General features: G+C 38.9%; 2 protein-coding genes across 11 annotated transcripts in view; both read left to right on the top strand.

The window, feature by feature from the left end:
• LOC109401709 (ras GTPase-activating protein raskol) overlaps window positions 1-20,988 on the top strand; it is a 441,723-nt gene that overhangs the window by 199,054 nt on the left and 221,681 nt on the right. The gene's annotated exons all lie outside the window — the stretch shown is intronic.
• On the top strand, window positions 2-12,626 carry LOC109407864 (proton-coupled amino acid transporter-like protein CG1139). 3 transcript variants are annotated; one of them, XM_062859537.1, is made up of 8 exons: window positions 2-434; window positions 506-621; window positions 688-741; window positions 801-951; window positions 11,344-11,465; window positions 11,525-11,851; window positions 11,909-12,121; window positions 12,184-12,626. In XM_062859537.1, the coding sequence occupies exons 2-8, from the start codon at window positions 605-607 to the stop codon at window positions 12,602-12,604; spliced, it is 1,305 nt and encodes a 434-aa protein (XP_062715521.1). In that variant the 5' UTR covers window positions 2-434; window positions 506-604; the 3' UTR covers window positions 12,605-12,626. The 3 variants fall into 3 exon arrangements, with proteins under 3 accessions (XP_062715521.1, XP_062715522.1, XP_029724239.2); XM_062859538.1 differs by having other exon boundaries at window positions 2-617; XM_029868379.2 differs by having other exon boundaries at window positions 2-621.

Here is a 20,988-nt window from a genome sequence, read left to right as displayed (position 1 = left end):
TCCTTCCAATGTCTTCCGCAACCGAGTAGCCAACTGATGCATAATTAGCCGAGAACAAACCATCTCGGTCGTCCGACATCAACCCAAGGATGTCGTATTTCATTGTGACGCGAAGATAGGGATGTTTGATCAAGCCAAACACCTTCGCACCGAGTTCTGGGCAATCAACGCCCAGAATCAGCAGGTGGCTTATCAGACCTGGACTGGATGGCTAAGTCGTGAACAAATCTGAGACACGTTTCTGCCTGTGACTTCGTCGACGACGTCTATCACCAGCAGAAGAAGCAATCCGCATCATTTCAATCGGCCATTCATACCGGATTGGTTCGGCTAAGGCGGAATCATCAATCGATTGCGGGCAATTGGCTTGGCATGTATGACGGGACATTTTTTTTTTTTCTCTCAAATTGTCCTGGTGTGCAAACATGTGCTCCGTTAGTTATCGGTTTTTATTGAATGTTGCACTGAGGAATGGAAAAGTTATTAGCAATAAATTGGTTTGCAGGGCTGCTTTGACGGCCTGTTCGCGTGCCATTGGACACAAGGAAGCAGTTCAGTTGAAAGTGGGCTTTTGCAGTGAACGGATCGCGGAGTGTTGGTAACCATGGAGCAGAAAAGTTGGTAGAGAAGGCCTTACTTGGTGGAAGAAATAGCATTTTTTCTAATTGTTTTGCAACATGATTTTAGTGAAGTCAAAGAGTACAACCCTTTCGAACATCGGAAGATCGAGAAACCCAATTCGTTAGTAGTGATAGTTCTGATATTTAGTGTGAAGAATTCTAAAAGGTAAACTTTTTCAGAACTATCGGAACGCTAATTCATTTGGTAAAAGGAACGCTGGGTACAGGGATTCTGTCCATGCCATTGGCGTTCCGCAATGGAGGATTTGCGTTCGGCATCGTTGGAACCGTCATTTCTGGGATAATTTATGCCCACTGCGTTTATCTACTGGTTTGTGATAATACCGCTTAACACAGGTTTGCACTGGAAAATGAATCCAAACATTATCTGGGATTTGGGGTCCTCATGTATGAATCCATACTATGGAAAATTTTGAAAAAAAATATCAGAGTGTGGAATGCAGAATAATTCAAACACAACCAAATTTTACTATGATTCATATTCATTATTTTCAAACAAACTTAACCAAATGCATCAAACTGAAATTGTGTGTTAATCATCTTAATCTTACTTTAGTTTGAAAAATTTAGTTTTTCTGAAAGGAACTCTGCTTTTAGCCGTATACACTACATAAGAAATTTTCTTAAAGCTTCCCTCATCTGCTTTGCAGTTGTTTGAACTAAATTCACAAAATAAGAAGTGGGTGTCAGTTGATGAACATTAGATATGTGCAATATCCATTAGCCTGGGACACATTAATATGAGAAAGAAATGAAAAAAATAATCATTCCTGCATACTTTTTGAGTTCCATTTTGATTCCATATCAACTGTCCTTATTCCTTACATGTTAAACAGCTTTGCCTTGCTATTCAGTTTTCAGTTTATAACTTTTTTCACATGCGTCAGATTGCTCTGAGGTCTTCGAAGGGTTGATTCCTCGTAAATTTTCCAATAGAAATCATTCATCAATTTATTTTTACGGGCTAAGGGGCAATCTGTGGTGATTTTTATTTAAAGTACTGGGGCCAAATTGCTCTCCGGGTCGAAATTGATCAGACGTTTTTCTGTTAGGTAAAGTATAGTTTATGTAGTTTCCTTACAAGTATCGTGTTGTTGGAATCTAATACGAAACAATATTTATAAGATAACTATTTAAAATATGTTTCATCCATTAGAATAAAAACGTCTGATCAACTTCGACCTGGAGATCCATTTGAACCCGGTTTACGGTAGTAATTTTTTCACAGTATGTCGTTTGAAAACATGAACGGCTAGCGTTAAAATAAAGTTTCTCCGATTCAGCTGGAATTTCGCAGAGCTGGTTTGGGCCAAAATGGAATCCAAAAATTGTGAAGGAGTGAAATGTGTTTTTCTGTCCCAAGGTAATAACCATGCCACCAGGCAGGGATGGCATGCTCCTCAGGTTTTGTGCAAGCCTGCAAGGTTTTCATATGAAAATGTGCACATTTTAAATGCACGAACCTGCCACCAGGTTCGCTCTATGATAATTTGGACAGATCAGTGATATCATTATTTTTTTTCAAAATGCTGTAAAATTATACAAACTAATGGTAAAAAAATCAAAGGCTCAACTGTTTACCCTCTTTTTCTGTTTTTTTTCTTTTAATTATGGGCCATACACAAATTATGTCACGCTTTTAGGGGGGAGGGGGTTTGTAGAACGTTACGACCCTTACAAAAATATTTAGGTCCCATACGAAAAATGCGACATAGGGGGAGGGAGGGTTGAAAAAGGCCGATTTTTGCGTGACATAATTTGTGTATCACCCCTTAATACTTCTAAAAAATCAGTAGAGATGGAAATTTTTTCCGAACTTCGGGTAGTTTGTCAGATAAACGATAACATTTTACTGAAGTTTGGTGAAATTTGCCAATTTTATTGATTTTTTTTCGTTAAAAATGTTTACCGAACGCTCCGCGATTGACTGGGAGGACTCTGGCAGTTACTTTATGGAGTTGTTGAAGAAATACTGGGACAAAGCTTCACGGGAAATTTTATGAAGATTCACGAAGGATTCTTTGTGATGAATCTTCTGGCATTCCGTACGAAGGTTTTTCTCTGGAATGACGCAGAAAATCATCTTGAAATTCTTTCAGGTGTTCCACCGGAACATCCATCAGGAGTTCGCCGGGGATTCTCATAAAATGTGTCTGAGATTTGCATTTTTTCCAGGATTTAATAGCATGTGGTCTTCTAGGAGTTCCTTCAGGGTGTTCTCCAGAGGTGTTTTCCAAGATTCTACTAGGAGTTTTTTCGAACCATCCTAAAATAATTTCAACCGGAATTTCTCTAGTATTTTTTTCCGGGGTTCACTCAGATATTTATTCGGAGATTCCTGCAGGAATTCCTTCCGGGATCATTCCAAGAGTTCCTTCTAGGATTTCTATAGTAATGCATTCTAAGATTTCTCCAGGAGTTTTTTTTTTCTAAGATAGAACTATGTGGGATTCCTCTAGGTTTTCTCTGGGCGTTTCTTATATGAATCGTCAAGGAATTCCTTTTGGGATTGCTCTAGGAATTGTTTATCAGATTAATCTGGGAAAGCCTTCCTCCAGCGACTTCTTCCGGGATTCCTTCAGTAGCTCCTTCTAGATCTTCTCTAGGAGTAAATTTTTGGGTTCCTCTTATAGTTTCTTCTGGTATTTCTCCAGGATTTTCTTTTAGGATTACATCAGGGGTGGCATCAGGAAGATTTCTCTAATAAGGTACACCGGGGCAAGTTGAAACGGGTGGGGCAAGATGAAACACGAAGTTTTGAAACAGATTTCAATACAATTTGGTAATTTATCCTTCGTTAAAAGATAGTTTGAATCAAAAACTATGCGTTATGGCGATCAAACTGTTTATCATCATTAGAAAACATCATGTTAACCCACTGTTTCATCTTGCCCCACCCGTTTCAACTTGCCCCGGTGTACCTTAATTCCTCCGGAGATTCCTCCAGGAATCCATTCAGGAATTCCTCCGGGGATTCCTACACCTCCGGAGATTTTTCCAGAAGTTCCTCCTGAGATTTCTCTAATAATTCCTCCAAAGATTCCTCCAGAAATTCCTCCGGAGATTCCTCTAGGAATTCTTCCAAAGATTCCTCCAAGAATTCCTCCAGGAATTTCTCCAAGGATTCTTCCAGGAATTCCTCCGAGGATTTCTCCAAAAATTCCTCCGAGGATTCCTCAGAAGATCCTCTGGTGATTGCTCCATAAATTCCTTCGGGTATTCCTCCGGAAAATTCCTCCAGGAATCCCTCCGGGGAAATCCTGCAGGAATTTTGGAAGAATTGCACGCGAATTACAGCGGAACTCCTGGAAAATTTCCCGGAAACTTCCCGGTGGAATTATTGGTGAACTTCTGGTGGAATTCCCGAGGTAATTTTAGATGAGGTCCTAGGAAACTCCTCAAGGAATTTCTTGGAAACTCATTGGAAAATTCCAAGGGAATTTCTGCAGGAATTTCCGGGGAACTCCCTTAAGGATTCACGGGGAACTCCTGGATATACTCCCAGCAAACACCTGAAGAAATTAACGGGGAACTTTTAGAGGCATTCCCGGGTAGAGCTTTATGGCAAAAGAATGGCAAATTTTACCATTAAAACAGAATGTTTGAATGGCAAAATGTGTTATTTGTTTGTTTGAAATAAGAGTTAAAATAACAAAAATAATAACAAAATTTTGGTAGCAGAAAAACTTAAAAATAACTTATTTTGCCATTGTAATAACAAAGTAATGGTAAAGCATGCGGATAAAATTGAAGAACAAAATAAGACCCATGAATAACAAAATATGACATTCTTGAGTTATTGATAACAGAATAAGAACAAATTTAGCTGTTTATGTGGCGATCAAAATAATGATAGGTTTAGTTGTTCAAATTCAATGGTAGATTCATTTATTATTTCAAAGTAGCAGAAGAAAGGTAAAATGAGCTATTTCTTTTTTTTTTTCTTCAATAAAATTTAAGTTCATCAATCAATGTAAAAACAGTTTTATTTTGTGGAAATTAAAAACTCAAAACGAAACGAACTTAAAAATCAAATTCACTGATGAACGTAGCCACCGTTGCCCCGCGATCTACTCTGGCTTCTCCTATTTAGGAACGTTTGCGCATCGTAGGGTTGTTAGGGTAGATAGATACGTCGTTTTACAAATTATACTCTTTAATTGTTTGAGTTCTATATTAACATAAATTGATGTGCATCAAATAGAAGCCATTGCGAATCAAACACACAGCTGAGAATCCGGATTTGTTTACTTTTGCGAGATACGTCGAATTGAAAAGTTATGCTTGAAATATACAATATAATAGTTAGGGGCTGTTCATAAACCACGTAGACCAAATTTTGGCCATCTCAGACCCCCCTCCCCCCTCGTCGACTTTTGTCCATACAAAAAATTTGAAATTTGTATGGAGCGTAAACTTTGGCCAGACCCCCCCCCCCTCCCCCCAAAACGTCTACGTGGTTTATGAACGGCCCCTTAATGGTATATTAAGAGTAAAATATGTTATGGGGCCTAATGTTTATAAATAATTTCTCACAATATCAAAATAATGGCAAATTTAGCTAGGAATGTAAATTATGTTATTGTTTTGATATTTCATACAATTCATTATAAAAGGTGCTAAATTCCAAGTTTTACCATGATAGTAATTTTTGTTATTGATGTGTTATTTGGCATTATTCATGAATAACATATCAATGACAAGATTTGCTATGATTGTATATTTTGCTATTGATTTGTCATTTTAAGTTTTTCCTAATAACAGAAGAATGGCAAAACGAGATATGATGGCAAAACCAGTTATTATTTTGTCCTTTGTTTGCCATTAGCCTCTACCCGGGCTACGGTAATATCCGGGATACTCCGGAGGGATAATCTCCTGGAGGAAGAACTGAAGGAAAACTTCTGGATGAATTCCCGTGAACTTCTGGGGGACATTCTAGAGGAAATATTGGGGAACTCCTGAAAGAACTCTTTTAGGAATTTTCGAGAACTAGGTGCGAAAGAAGAAACAAAAAAGAAAGAGAAATGTCACTTTTACTCACGGAATAATGCATCGACATATTATTACGTACGGAAAATTAACAACATGACTGACAGCATCGCATGACAGTTCCATCTGTTGGCAAATCTTTCTGGCTGCAAATTGCTTATCAACTTCGAACGCTTAAGTAATTTTGATTGCAAAAGTTTTTCGTGACCATTACTTGCCCTATCTTTTTACACAGTACTTACCAGGTGGAAACTAGCCATAAGAGCGAATAGCTCACTGGAAGTATTGAACGTGTCCGTGTTTAAAAAAAACACCAAGTGGTAATTCATTTTTTTTTTCATGAATTAATCTCTCAATTTGTGTGTTGAACGTACATTGTGCCTTCAAGTAAATCAAGTTTCACGTCCTCCAAGATAGTCTCAAGGAATTTATGTGTGGATTTATCAAGTAATGCTTACAAATTAAAAAAACACGTTTTTTGTGGTCGATATATATTTGTTCATATTTTGAGGTCTTCCTTATAACATTTCAAATAAAATTTTCAGATTCCACTTTTGCATTATTTCTTAACAGCTTTCAAATATGTAATCCGTATAAAATGTTCAAAAAATATGGTTTAAGGGTCCGTTTTCTCGATTCAGAATGTGTCATTCTACTTGAATACCCTAGGTAGAACATTCCAATTTGATGGATTGTTTTTAGAGGTTGTTCCATCAGTATTGCTTTGAATAATTGCCCCAAAATTTTCTCGAATTTCTTCCAAGACTTTCTTCAAGGTATCATTTTAAAATTTCATCCATAAATACCTTCGGGAATTCTTCTTTAATAGCTTCGAACGCAGTCGACTTTCTATCTCGTAGAATCACAACTTGTCTTGTGATACAGTTGGTTAAAGCGCTGGACTGACGAAACGAAGTCATGGGTTCGAGTCCAATCAGAACCAAGTGGTATTTTTTTTTTTTAATGTACACGCTCAGAAAACCGTTCTGATAAACGTGAACAAACAAACGCAAATATGAGAACAAGCAAATATACACCGTAAACTGGAACTAGTTCCAGCTGTCAATATGAGAGTTCTAGAAAACGTGAAATCTAGTTCACGGTGTACATTTCTTATTGTTGTTATCGTTGCTATGCATAGTTCACGTTTGTTCCCGTTGCCGTGATTGCGAGTGCACGTATCTCGGAACGGATTTTTTTTGCGTGTATCTCTCCATTCCTCAACTGAAAGCACATTGTGCCTTCGATTACATCAAGTTTTACGTCCGCCAGAATACGTTCAAGCAATTTCTTTGTGTATTCATCAAGGAATGCGTGCAAACTTTTGAACGAACAGCTAAAACGTGGTCGATATGCATTTGTTCGTATTTAGAGGTCGTCATTATAACATCTCCAATAAATCTTTAGTTATTAGCGCAGCAGTCCAAGCGCTATGTTCCTAGCAGTTGTTTCATTAATATTTTGCAGGAATTTTTTCATAAACTTCTCAGGGAATATCTGTAAGAGTTCGTTGTATACTTAAACTACAGAAAAAACCTGAACAAGAATTTTCAGAATCATCAGGAATAATTCAAGGGATTTTTTTATTCCTTATTGGCTATATTAGTCACTGCGACCAGGTTTTAGATCTATTGTGACAATTCCAGGGATTACTATTCCATAATATCTGGATATCATATAAATTTATTATTTTTATTTATATTACCATTTAACAAACTGAGTCTTTACTAACTTCAACCAGGCCTACCGAACACTTCTACTGAGTTTTATTTGAAACCCTTAACAAAGATAAAATCATTAAAAATGATTATCTGTATCGCTGAGAAAGTTGATATAAACCAATAAATGAATTGTTGTAATGCGATCCTGTAGTTTTATAGAAGGAATTTTTGAAACCCCCGAATCCAGGTCAAATTAAACAACATTTTTTGGAGGATTTGCCTTTCCCAGTCTGTGGAATCCAAACGATTGGGTTCTTTAGGAATATCCGGATTGTTTCATAATCGAATTCTCCGCCCAAAAAATAGTCGAAATCCAAAATTTCATATTTTTTGGTGTCCGGGAACTATTTTTTTTTTAAATGCATTTAAAGTTTGTATGGGGAAAATTTTTTGTTCGGGCGTAGCTGTCAATTTATCGATTGAACTGTCATTCTATCCACGAAAATTAAAACTGTTTTGGTAATTTAACCATCAAAACGAAGGTATTGGCACAGACAAACAGACGTAACACCTTGAACGATTTTCATGGAAATCCATCGCCCAGTTCACACTACCATCACCTGGTGGAAAAGTTGCACGAATCACTGTGTTGTGCAATGTCGTCAACAGAAGGCGCTAGTGTGAAACGTCAAACGCATAGAAAAACGATATGCGCGCCTCTGGTTGTGAAAGCCACAATTATGAAAATTTAAAATGGTCGTTAAAAGCGTGGTCGATGGAAATTTCGCAAGTGTTACGTCTGTTTGTCTGTGGTATTGGTATCCAATAAAAAAACGTTATACTCAGAAAAAATTAGCTCTTTCGATTAGACTATAGAAAATAGCAATACTTTATTCATTAAACAACCCAATTGGCATTATCCGACGTTTCGGCCTAATTTTTTTGACCCTTTTAAAGGGTAAACGGAATAAAATAGTTCTACAATTAGGGACTTGTACAAGATCATTTTTACATTTGAGGAACCTACGCTGTCTATCGTATTTTGTTATGTTCTCACACTAGTGCCACAGTTTCTTTCGGAGCTTCTTATAGCATTTCTAAACCTGTAATGTGGGATTTGTTTTGTTGTTTTTGTAGGAAGTTTTCTTTTCACTTTTCGAGTTCCATTTTGGCCCCATATCAACTGTGCAAAATTTCAGCTCGATCGTAGAAACTATATTTTAGCGCCAGCCGATTTAAGCTTTCATACGATTTACTATGAGGAAAATCACATTTTCAAAGAAAAATCGCCACAAGTAGCCCCTTAACTCACAAACATTAATCATTGAATGATTTCTGTTGGAAATTTTACGAGGAATCAACCCTGCAAAGACCCCAAAGCGGTATGCGATATGTGGAATAAGTTATTGACTGAATGCCGAATGGCAAAGCAACACTGTTCAACATGTAGGGAATAACAATAAATAATAAATTTTATCGATCGGTTAAGGACAGACTTGTTAGAATCCCAAAATGGCCGCCACAATGGCCGAATTTGGCACCTACTCACGATTTCGAGGGCACAAATCTCTTCGTAAACAAAACCAGCGCACCTGAGCTTCTTATTTTAAGCTAATTACATGTGAGCAAGAACAGAATAATAAAATGCATTGTTGTTTGAAGCTTGCTTCTTGAGATTTGTGCGTCTGAAGTTTTGATGCACTGTTGATGCGGGATTTCAAAACGTTTGTCCTTAAGGCTTAATACTCATTCATCGACCTATTTTTAGGAATCAATGGGTGACCCAAGCGATTTGCAACTGAGAATGGCGGGCGCTAAATATAGTTTTTCCAATCAATCTGAAATTTTTCACAGTTGGTATGGGACCAAAATGGAACTCAAAAAGTATAAAGGAGATATAGTTTTTCCATTTTTTATATTTTCCCATATCCAGCTTTTTACGCTGGCTATAAAACTACGGGGGGTGATTCGTTTTTGACAATTCTTGCCGCAACTTTTATAGATTAATCTTAGTAGGCTTGGTGTTGAGGTTTGTTGATTCATCTGTCAAAAATTTTCATTGTGTGGAAGCCGAAAAAGTTTTGGGCTCTTTAATGCAAACTACATTTAATTTAATTGATATTTTTTACGGTTTTAGGCAACGGAGGAGGATTGTAAAACTATCTAAAAGGACCTTGTCAAATGGAGTTGAGAAGAGATATTACAAAGTTCATCGTAGCCCAGATATCATTGTAGGCCCGACTACTGAATTCACAACGAACAGTGTTCATTACGGTGAAGAAATAACGAATCGTTTGTTTGATCGTTTGTTGACACCCTCTACCAGCCTAGCCAAATTCTACTGATTATTTTAGTGCAACACTATACAATGAAGTGATAATTGACTCCATTATCAACTACAACCTGGTTTTCATCAGGCATGTTTGGGAAATCATTAAGGGTTGTGAAGGAAAACTACGATACAAGGCAGGATGTCTCCAAAGGCAATGTATTAAATTATAGAGGTTCTTTTGTATTGAGGCAGTATCCATTTATTACGTAACACTAAAACCGACCAGAGAAGGTAAACCCTCCTCCCCCCTCCGTAACGCTTTTCTGTATGAAAATTCTAAACTTCTTGTATGAACCATAACGCATTCTCCTATAGCGTTCAGTAATTTATGAACGACGCCAAACCAACCGTGCATAGGTCGCAGGCCGGGTTCTGTTTTTAAGTATTATGTTTCCAGTTCAAACCCGAATTAGCGACATTTTTTCTTTGACTTCCGCTGCTTTTGCCTTGCGTTAAACACAATGTCGGAAGTGGGGCGCTGTATTGTACCCCTGGTGCTCTATACAGCGCCCCACTTCCGACATTATGTTTAACGCAAGGCAAAAGCAGCGGAAGTCAAAGAAAAAATATCGCTAATTCGGTTTTGAACTGGAAACATAATAACTTCCGTTTAAAAAGTCTTCGGTCGATCACGCTATACCGAAAGCGGGTTAAGGGAAACAAATCATTCTGGGCAGAAATAAATCACCGACTCCGCCAAATATCGCCAGATCTCGATCCTGCTAGGTCTTGTTCAGTAAAATCAGCCTAAACTAGGCTCAAATTATTGGCAGACACAGGTGTTTAGACGAAATAAAAAATGTCTATATTCAGCCAAAACAAAACTGAGACCTGGATACAGTTCAGTGTAGTTTCTTCAATTGTGGATGGAAGAGCCATTTTGAAATGTACTCATTGTTTCCATATTTCCTGCCAACTAATTATCGACAGCATCTTTATCAACCTAAAATAGTAAAAACGTTAGAACCGAGATCATAAAAAAATTGAAAATGAATTTCTCTTGTTACCGAAGGAATGAAAATTCTTGACGTTCCGCATTGTAAACATTGAAACATTTCTACAAGGCTTACTTTGATTCTACCATAATAAAATTTATAGTGTCGGCAAGAATTGTCATAAGGGGGTGATTCACAGTTTATGGTAAGCTAGCGTAAAAAGCTGGATAAACCATGTCCCAGGCTAGTCCCAGGTCTGGGACCATTTAGGCAGGGGGATCTATTTTGGGCACTTTCTGTTATAACTCAGTCAATTTTCAAGCGATTGACTTGATTTTCTGGAAACGATCAGATACGTACCGTATCTAGCCATGATCAACAATTCAAGTCAATCGGATTGAAATTGACTGAGTTATAGCAGCAAGTGCCCAAAATAGAGCCCCCCCCCTGCCCAAATGGTCACAGACCATTAACTTCCTTAAAAACAGCAAAACAAAATCCTACATTCAACTTTATATTGTGGTTTTCCAAAAAAAATCAAGGATTAACGGACAACCCAACTAAAAATGATAGCTGTATAACAGCCAATGACAATGACAGCTGTATGTTTAGCCAAAATTTATAAAATCAAGATTATGAGCAGTTTATTCATCTGGTATAAGGCAATAACGTTTATTGCTAACCCAGATTCCAATCGTTGTTCGGTTTTATTTCACAGTGCAAACCTTTTTATTGTTTTTTAAACAGTCACACAAAAATGGTGACGTTCTGTACTCTTCCAGGTCAGCACATCTCGGAAGGCCTGCCGCCGAAGTTTTGTCCCCATGCTAGGATATACGGAAACGGTCGAGAATGTGTTCACTCACGGTCCTCGTGGCATTAAAAAATACACCATTCTAGCCAGGTTTTTTACAATTTGTCGCAATTCTGCCCACAGCGCATCATCCCACTTTCCATTTCTAGGCGTTGCACCGATGTTCAGCTTCTTTTGAATAGCTACCTGCTAATATGTGTTTACTTGGTTTTTATAGGAAACACATTGAGGGATATTGTCAATCACGACTACCAGCTGGAATGGGACACCCGGGTGTTCATCTTCCTAGCGGCTGTCCCACTGATTTTCACCACCCAAATACGTGAACTGAAATATCTTGTTCCATTCTCAGCTATCGCGAATGCACTGATCATAACGGCAATCGGTATCACTATGTTTTATATTTTGAAGGAACCGATTACTCTGGAGAACAAGAGTATGTGGCCTGCTTGGAATACTCTACCGGCGTTCATAGGGTAAATGCAACCGCAGCTACTGGACCACGAGTTCCAACAATCATTCCGTCTTTTCAGAACCGTTATGTACGCTCTCTTAGGTATTGAATACGTGCTTCCAAATGAAAACAAGATGAAACGTCCTGAACACATGTTGGGCAATTGTGGAGTCGTGAATGTAGCCGTTTGCTTCATAACCGCTCTTTACACGATAGTGGGAGCCTTAGGCTACGCACAGTTCGGAGAGGACACCAAAGGATCCGTGACACTCAATCTTCCAGCTAATGAAGCGTAAGAATCCGAAAACTGTATCAACCTCTCAAAATCAAATCATTCACATTTCCCTCACCCAGGTTAGCCAAATCAACACAGCTACTAACCATCACGGCGATCATCCTGTCCACCGGATTGATCAACTACGTCCCGACCGACATTCTGTGGCGCAAAGTGCAGCACAAGATCCATCCCAAGCGACACAACTTTGCCCAAATTGCGTTCCGATTCGGGATGTTGGTGCTGCTGACGGCCATTGCCGTGGGTGTTCCAGAACTGGAACCGTTCGTGGGACTGACCGGATCCATCAGCGGTGGTTCATTGGTTGTGATCATTCCGGCTGTCATCGATACCGTGTTTCGGTGGCCGGCGGGCGATTTCGGAAGGATGAACTGGATCCTGGTGAAGAATGTGTTGGTTTTGGTGTTTGGGTTACTGGTGTTGGGTATTGGGACTTATTTTAGTGTTGTAGATATAATTGCTATTTATGAGAAAGAATAAATAAATGTAAACTGGATTGTAATTGTGCACTACATTTTCAGTCACAGAGCATTTCTTCGAAGTTCATTGTTTTCAATGCGTGTTGCACCTCGTTGTTTCTACGTTTGCCAGATTGTCAAACTGCTGTTGAAGCATTAGCTTTGGCCAATTCTAGGTCGAAGTTATCGGTCGAAGTTGGCTCTGAGCTAGCTATTCTAGTGTCATACTGTAGAGTAAAGCTTCGAATTCATTCCTGAGCTGCGACTCAGCACAAGCAATACTGGAATCATGTCACCAAACAAAATTTCTTTGTTATGTGGTGACGAAGAATCGAACCAATCTGTCTAAGCAGAATTGCAACATGCTGGCACAAGCGTAGACTGGTCGACTCAGCTCTCACATGGCGAATATTCAGCAGGCTGATTCTTTTTGTAAGTGATAGCTGTAAAAGTTGATGATGATTAACCTGGGCTTGTTAGGGGAATATTTGTAAATAAAAAGAAAATCGCGTTAAGTACTGTTCCTTTGAATTCCACTAAGAATTTGCATCCTTTGACAGATACGTATTTCGACCTCAACTGTAAGGTCGTCTTCAGTGTCTTGTCGAGTCAAGTACAAGACACTGAAGACGACCTTACAGTTGAGGTCGAAATACGTATCTGTCAAAGGATGCAAATTCTTAGTGGAATTCAAAGGAACAGTAACTCGATTTTCTTTTTATTTGTAAAAGTTGGATTTTCGTTTCATGTGATATGTAACTACACAGTTTTTAAGCAATTTTGTTTTTGAGTACTCAGTAAACATTTGTTAAATGAAACTGACATCAGAAACCTTAATCTTCAAGATGTTCTGTTGTTCGTAAGCCGCTGTGCTTATTGCACTCTTTACGCTTTATGCGTTTTTATAGTGCCCTACTAAAACAGCTCATCGGCTACTAAAGAGAACCGATTTGCTTCGGTTATGTTATCTATGGCACCTTCTCCTCGTTTCATTGATAAAGTATCACATCTCCTTGAAGACGAAGTTAAGCCATTTCGTTGACCATACACCCAAACCTTTATTTAGGTAATGGTTAGGTAGTGTACACTAGAGGGTTTCAAATAGCTTCACGAGAATTACAGGGAGCATCAGGTGGGTTTCAGAGGGCTTTAAAAGCATTTAAAGTCATTTCGAAGGTTTTTATGGGGCTTCACACATTATTGGTGTGTGGATACCAGGGTAAGGTGATAGAATTGTGTTTTTTTAATTATTTTGTAGATGTGTGACACAGTTCGCTTGATTCCATAACTTGTAGGCGTTTTCTAATAGGTTTGAGACACTGTGCTGTGAAAGTTTGGAAGGAAGGGAAACGGCTTTTTTGCAATTTCTCATCGTAATAGGCTGTTTTACCTCACGCAAATCTGACAGGAAAAGGCCTACTTTCCCACACTAAATTAGCAGTGCTGTAATGGTTCATTACAGCACTGATTTGCGTTGCGTAATGAACAATTACAGCACTGTTTTCAGTTTTGATCAACTTCTTGGTGATTTCTGGACGCAGTTCTGAAAAAATGTGACAAATGCACAGTATAACCTGTTATGATCAGACTTTCTTAAACATGGCTATGAACATCAGTGTGCAGTTTGATGAAAAATTTTGTTCAAAACTATCCTTAAGCGGTAATTTATGAAATTGCAAAAAAACGTTGTACACAACTCGGTGCAGAACTCGATTTTTCCAGCACTCGTCGTAATTATCCAACTCGGCAAGCCTCGTTGGATAAATGTACGCCTCGTGCTGTAAAAATCTTCATTCTGCACCTTGTTACGTAAACTACAATTTCAACCCGTTTCTGTTCTAGCGATGGCTATGAACATGTTATTATACACGAGTGTATATGTAGAGAGCAGAGAGAAAGTATATAGAAAGATACAAAGTAAGAGGAAAGGGACGGGCCAGGGATTGAACCCAGGACCTTCTGCATACAAATCAGAAGCGGTAGCCGCTAGACCACCAAGCCCGCCTCTAAATAAGTCGAAATATCATTAGCGTTAGCGTTAGCGTTAGCGTAAGCGTAGTTACGGTATACTTCGTAGATTGGATACTAACGACTTTCATGTTCCTTTTGATAATCATGTCTAGACTGCTTTTCGGAACTAGGAAATAAGTCGAAATATCATTAGGTGCATAAACTATTTGTAAATGCTTCCCGAGCGGGAATGAATAACTTACACATAACTGGAGCATACCAAACTCAGGTATCATACCAAGGCTAGGTATTGGTCGGTTATCCAGGCATTGAAAATAACTTATTTTGGTGTTTTGTAGGTATTAATATAATACCTCAACGAGTTATTGGTTTGGTGTTGAGGACTGCTTGAGGTATTATTCAATTATGGAGAAATTGCTATTTGTATGGAAAAATCGCCGATTGTTATTCAGGTATTATCATACCTGATGTTATTTTTCACGTGTTTTGCGCAGAATATTAACCAGTTATTATTTTAGGTATTTTACCTCTTATGCAGGGCTTAATATCTCATTCAGGTTGTAGTTATTCGGTTTTCCATACCTGAATTTGGTATTCCTCAGCTATTTTCTCCTGCTCGGGTTTACTTCGAATGCAACAATATGACAGAAAATGGTTAAAAATAAAAAAACGGATTTTGCTCACACACTTCTGAGTAGTGCTTTTTTGAATACCCGCTGTAGTGTCAAAATTCTCGAGAAGAGTGAACTCAAAATTCATCGCTGCACTCGTCTATCGTATCGTATCTCACAAGCCAATACTTGAGACGAATGGCCTGTCAGCATTAGTAGGGCGTCGTCCACAAAAGACGTAACGCTCTGAGGAGAGGTGGGGAGTACGACCGAGCGTTACGGCTCATACAAAATTTTTAAAAACGTTACGGAGGGGAGAGGGGGAGTCAAAAAAGGTCGATTTTAGCGTTACGTAATAAATGGATGCTGCCTAGTGTGTGGATGATTTGGACTGAGTCGTTGGGGTTGGGTCGCTCACGAATGGATCTCTCGGACTCTGTCAGTTCTCACATCGATGAACTGAAAACGACTGCCGCAGTCATTTTTTGTCGGCTGAAAAGCAGGCACTTGGACTGATACTTGGCAGCCCTGCTCTGGAGTATTTGTGGAAAAACTTCTGACAAGTTGGAGGAACTCCTGCATATGCAAGATAACTTTTATTCACCATCTGTCAAGTGATGAAGCAGAGTGCACTGAAGCATTTAGGGTTTTTGACAGATCAATGTAGTTCTAAGGAGCCGTTGTTTATTGCTCCATTGCATTGCCATCTTAAGGACAGACTTGTTAGAATCCAGAAATGGCCGCCACAATGGCCGACTTTGGCACCTACTCAAGATTTCGAGCGCACAAATCTCTTCGTAAACAAAACCAGCGCACTTGATCTTCTTATTTTAAGCTAATTACAAGTGAGCAAGAACAGAATAATAAAATGCACTGTTGTTTGAAGTTTGCTTCTTGAGATTTGTGCGTCTGAAGTTCTGATGCACTCTTGAAGCGGGATTTGAAGACGTTTGTCCTTAAAAGCCTCATAGCAAACAATAATGCAGGTATTGATTGCTTTATATATACTGTTGTGTCTTAGACCTCGGAATTTGTCTCCACAAAACACATCTAGTTCAGATAAGTCACGCAGTCAGAAAGCCACCTTTATTTCACCCGTTTCCCTATCACTCCGCTTATTCTAAATTGTCCTTCTCCCTGTAACTGACCATCCTCTTTCTTCCTCGTGACTCAAGTTGTTTGACACTCTTCCTCCTTTTCATACAAATCGCTGGCAATAATTTATTCTATAGTCTTGTAGGGAACCTGATTTTTTGACCATCCTTCGTTGATTCTTCTTCCGATTGTTTTTCATGACCATCAGTTTCCTCAGTGGTGACTCCTCCTCGGCTTCGGTGATCCACAGGATTCATAGGAACCAAGTATACCTCTGCATCTCCACCACCACATGTTCTAGATTCACCTTGGTAAGTTATGCGATCGATGTAAATTAATTCTAAATATTGAGATTACTGATGATTGAAATCTGTCTCTTTTTACCTCACATATGTTTTCATCAGGAAACTGTTTTCTGATGAAAACATATGTGAGCTAGAAAGAGACAGATTTCAATCCTCAGCAACCTCTATTGTGACATTCTGATCAGGGATGCCAGATGATTTTTTTTAATCTGTACCTATAACTTATTTGAAAAATCTAAACCCCATACAGAATTCGTAAGATCGAACCCAAGTAACACAACACGCTCTATAAGAGTTTAAATTTCACTATTCATACATAACGTAGTGTATTTTTCTTGCATTATTTACTTAATGTTGAACACTTGTATAATTAAAACAGCGCAAAAAATGGCGGCTTATAAAACATCTTACATGTGATATAAAATGTCTCTCAACACATTGATATCGCTAAAAAATATGATATAGGACATATCATCCAACTCCCAAAAATGTTTTGATACATTTATCAGCAATATCACTTGCAAAATACACATATAGAACAATTACATACACGAGTTCTTATAACACATTTTGGTAGTAATATAACTAGTAAAAAACATTTATATTACACATCATTTGCACAGGTTCGAATTGAGCTATTCAAATGTTATATAACTAATAGAAAGCATTAATGCTACAAAAAAAGATGTCCAACAGTATATCTGGCATAAGAAATTGACAGAACACAGAAAAACAAAATAAATTTTGTTATAAACATATTTGGCTTGTTCAACCACATGAACATGGAATTTGGAAAATGTTATGGGGTCAATTATTTGTGAATTATTTGGAAAGCCAATTAAGTCACGGTTTATGCTCAATAATGATAGCGCTATTTTACATGCAATTCAAAAATTATGGTGAAACATTCGATTTTGCTCATCCAGATTTCAAGCGCTCTAGGTTCAATTAGAAATGCCAACCATAACCATTAAAAATAAGCCATCCAAATTGTGCTGTTCTATCAGTTTATTGACTCCACATGTAGATTCAATATGGCTGATTTTCTATCATACTTACAGTGCCGTACAAAACATGTAAACAACTATGCAAATCTTAATAATAATGGTTTTTCAGCCTAAAATGTATCACTGTTTTGGGCACACGTGGAGATAAGAGTAATGTAAAATTTATAAATAGTTTTGTTTGAAGAATTTATAATGATTTGAAGGTAAAAACATGTGCAATTGATTTCCATATGTTTATTTGTGCATGCATATTTTTGACAGGTACTGTAATTTGGATGGTTTGCTATGGAAGAGACGCTATATATGAAGATCTAGCGTTAAAAATACGTTTGTAATACATAATCAAAACAATCATACAACAAACGTTTTATTAAGCTATAATTATGTTTTGCGGTCAAAATTTAAACTCCGAAATAACTACACTACAACTAAGTTTCAGCATACCTAGTTGAATCTGTCAAAATGTAAACGTAAACATTGCATTGTAATTGTTCCCTTCACTCTGCTGTTGGTGCAGATTCTGATTCGTTTTTGTTTAATATCTGACCACTAGTTTTTGGAAATTCGAGATTTAGATTATTCGCAATCTGATTTGGAATAACATCAGCTGCTGCCGAGAGGACTTAGGATGGTGCTTGATGATAAGCTAAACGGTATGTGAGCAGCCACTATTCAAATTGCGAGTTGCGTCCTAAAATTCAATAACAACTTGCCCAGATCAAACTTTTCTCGAGACCCTGTGTAAACTATACAGCTTTCGTAAATCTTTCTCGACATCATCGTCATCGTCGGAGATCTTTCAGACCATTGCCGACCAAAATATGGTTCATGAAGCTTTAATCTGTGTGGAATTTTACAGTTAGGAAAACTCGGCAAACCCAAATGAGCTGCTGTTGTAAAATAAAAACATTGTGGCTTTCATGAGTGAGTTGCATGATGCTCCAGTATTGTTATATATTAGTAAAATATACTTGGTGTGATCTGTGATATTTTTTTTGCTGTTTGTAATCGGCTAACATTATAAAAGCCTAATAATAACATAATGTGCTTCCTGATACACTTATGTTACAGTTATAAAACATCTTTTGAAGCTTAAACTTTGAAAGATGTTTTCTGTGTTACTTGGGATTAGCTATACTAAAATGGGATAGAATTAGGGTAATGATACAATGCTTGTGGTTACTTGGGTATTATGTTGGTATGACAGCATAACGTGGATGGACGAAACAAGCTGGACTCGAAGAAAGAACACTCAACCTCTGTCTGCAGCTTGTGTAATCCACTTAGTAAAAAAACCGTAGCAAATATCTATTGATATAATTTCAACCACATTCGGCAAATTGTGCGGAAGTTGATGTTGCACCAATCAAGAAGCACAAAAATGTGTCTAATAAACCAGCCTCGTTTAGCAATCCGGAGCCTATCAAAAGAAATTGACCAGCCTTGATTGGTCTTATATTCATCGGACGGAGATCCTCTTCTTTGCACCCTCACGCGATTGCATCACTTTTGATTCGTCCGAAATCACCAAATCAATTGGATTGCAAACATCTCAGCGGCAGTTAGTCGGTTAGCGCATTTGTGCCGCCCCAGCATCAGCAGCGCAGCTAAATTCGCAGCCAGTCAGTAGTCCTATGGTGGCCACTGTCCATAGACAGCGTGGTAGACCGACGGCGGAGATCTGTTTGATCACGAGCAGGCTGTACAATCGAGTCGAGTCGTTACATTGGCTGACGACGATGACCGCCCGAATGAAGTCATCCACAAAGTCGCGCGCAATTTGTTCGATTACCCTTAAATTGAATGGATTCTTTGGGTGGAATTATCGGTGCGGACGCCGCAGCCACCGTTGCTGAATGACGCCGCGCCGTTGGCTGTTGAATATCATAAAGCCGTTATTTCTTCACGTCTTTCTCGAGCGACTGACTGGCCTGGCGCTAATTCAATCAAGCTCAATTGCCTTCGTCGGCTGCGCGGTGGTGGCGGCTGCAGTCGGTGAAATATGCTTCTACTTTTCCAAACCGTGTGGATGCGATTCTTCAATGGGGCGGATGGACTGACGGTTACTTACATTTAGGTATGCAGCAGGTACCTACCTACTGGGGGAGGAAGAGATGTGCCGCAATTTGAATGGGATGGATGGAACAATTAGAATGTAAAAGTCGGTCTCTCGGTGTACTAATTATATACCTTCGTGTACATCCTCGTGATTCGGTGTGGTGGCGGCGGCGGTCGCTGCATTCGGGCCTTTTCTTGTCTGCTCCTCAATAAGTGAACTCAATTTGCTTTTAATCGACCAAGTGCATCTCGGCGTAAATGATTCGTTTACCGTATTTGTAAGTGCTAAGAAGTGGAGATTGAGATGAAAAGACGGACTGTTGTGTGTTGTAGATGCAGTGAGTGGGTAGCTGGCATTTGTAACGAAAGCTTTTGCATCACAGATAAAGAAAGGAAATGGGAAGCGTTTCAAGTCTTTAGGGATTTTAAAAGGAACCAGGTTACGATGACGAATTCCAGAATGAGAACAATAATGTCAGCTCATACTGATCGAAGTCCATCTCATTTATATGAACTGCTAGAACATGGGACCGCTCCTGCAACGATGCCCTGTTATGTTGCAGTCCGTGTCAGGCCATTAGGCCGAATGGTAGTTGGATCAACTGATTACTGCACTTCTGTTCTTGTTGTCGAAAAAACAGTTCATATAACAGCCGATATAGCCATATCATAGGATGTTCTTTCTATTTTCATTGGCAAAATGTTAATTACCTATACATACTTGATACTTGATACTTGATGGGCTACAACTCGTAGCGGTGAGTCTACGCCGAATGAAGTATCCGCCTTCATTGGCCTCGGTCCTGGGCCAATCGCTTCCAGTCGCCCTGAACGTTTAGAGTCCTTAGGTCCTCCTCAACTGCAAAAAGCCAACGTGTGTGCGGCCTCCCACGAAGCCGATGACCCCTTCCTGGTTCTCTGCTGAATATAATTTTAGCTTGTCGTTCCTCCGGCATACGAGCTACGTGTCCAGCCCACCGCAGCCTGCCGTGTTGTATTCGCTTCACTATATCCATCTCTTTATATACCTGTTACAATTCGTAGTTCATGCGACGCCGCCAGATGCCGTCCTCCAGTTTACCGCCAAGTATTGTTCGCAGCACTTTACGTTCGAAGACTCCAAAGGCTCTCCGATCAACTTCTTTTAACGTCCACGTTTCATGACCGTATAAAGCGACCGGGAGAATCAGAGACTTGTACAACGCGAGTTTTGTCTTCGTTTGCAGCCTGCGGGACCTCAGCTGGTTTCGCAGACCGAAAAAGGCCTGATTTGCAGCCGCAATCCGTTTTTTCACCTCGCGGGTAACATCATTATCACACGTCACTAGAGTACCAAGATAAACAAATTCATCCACAACT

This window comes from Aedes albopictus, chromosome 3 (assembly GCF_035046485.1).
Source record: "Aedes albopictus strain Foshan chromosome 3, AalbF5, whole genome shotgun sequence".
NCBI classification, from domain to species: Eukaryota; Metazoa; Arthropoda; class Insecta; order Diptera; family Culicidae; genus Aedes; species Aedes albopictus.
The sequence above is the reverse complement of the archived record's forward strand: the minus strand, read 5'-3'. Positions and strand labels throughout refer to the sequence as shown.

Coding starts and splice junctions, on each gene's coding strand:
- LOC109407864 (XM_062859537.1), top strand. Junction 742..800: donor AAGATCGAGAAACCCAATTC/GTTAGTAGTGAT, acceptor AAACTTTTTCAG/AACTATCGGAACGCTAATTC. Junction 11,852..11,908: donor ACTCTACCGGCGTTCATAGG/GTAAATGCAACC, acceptor CCGTCTTTTCAG/AACCGTTATGTACGCTCTCT.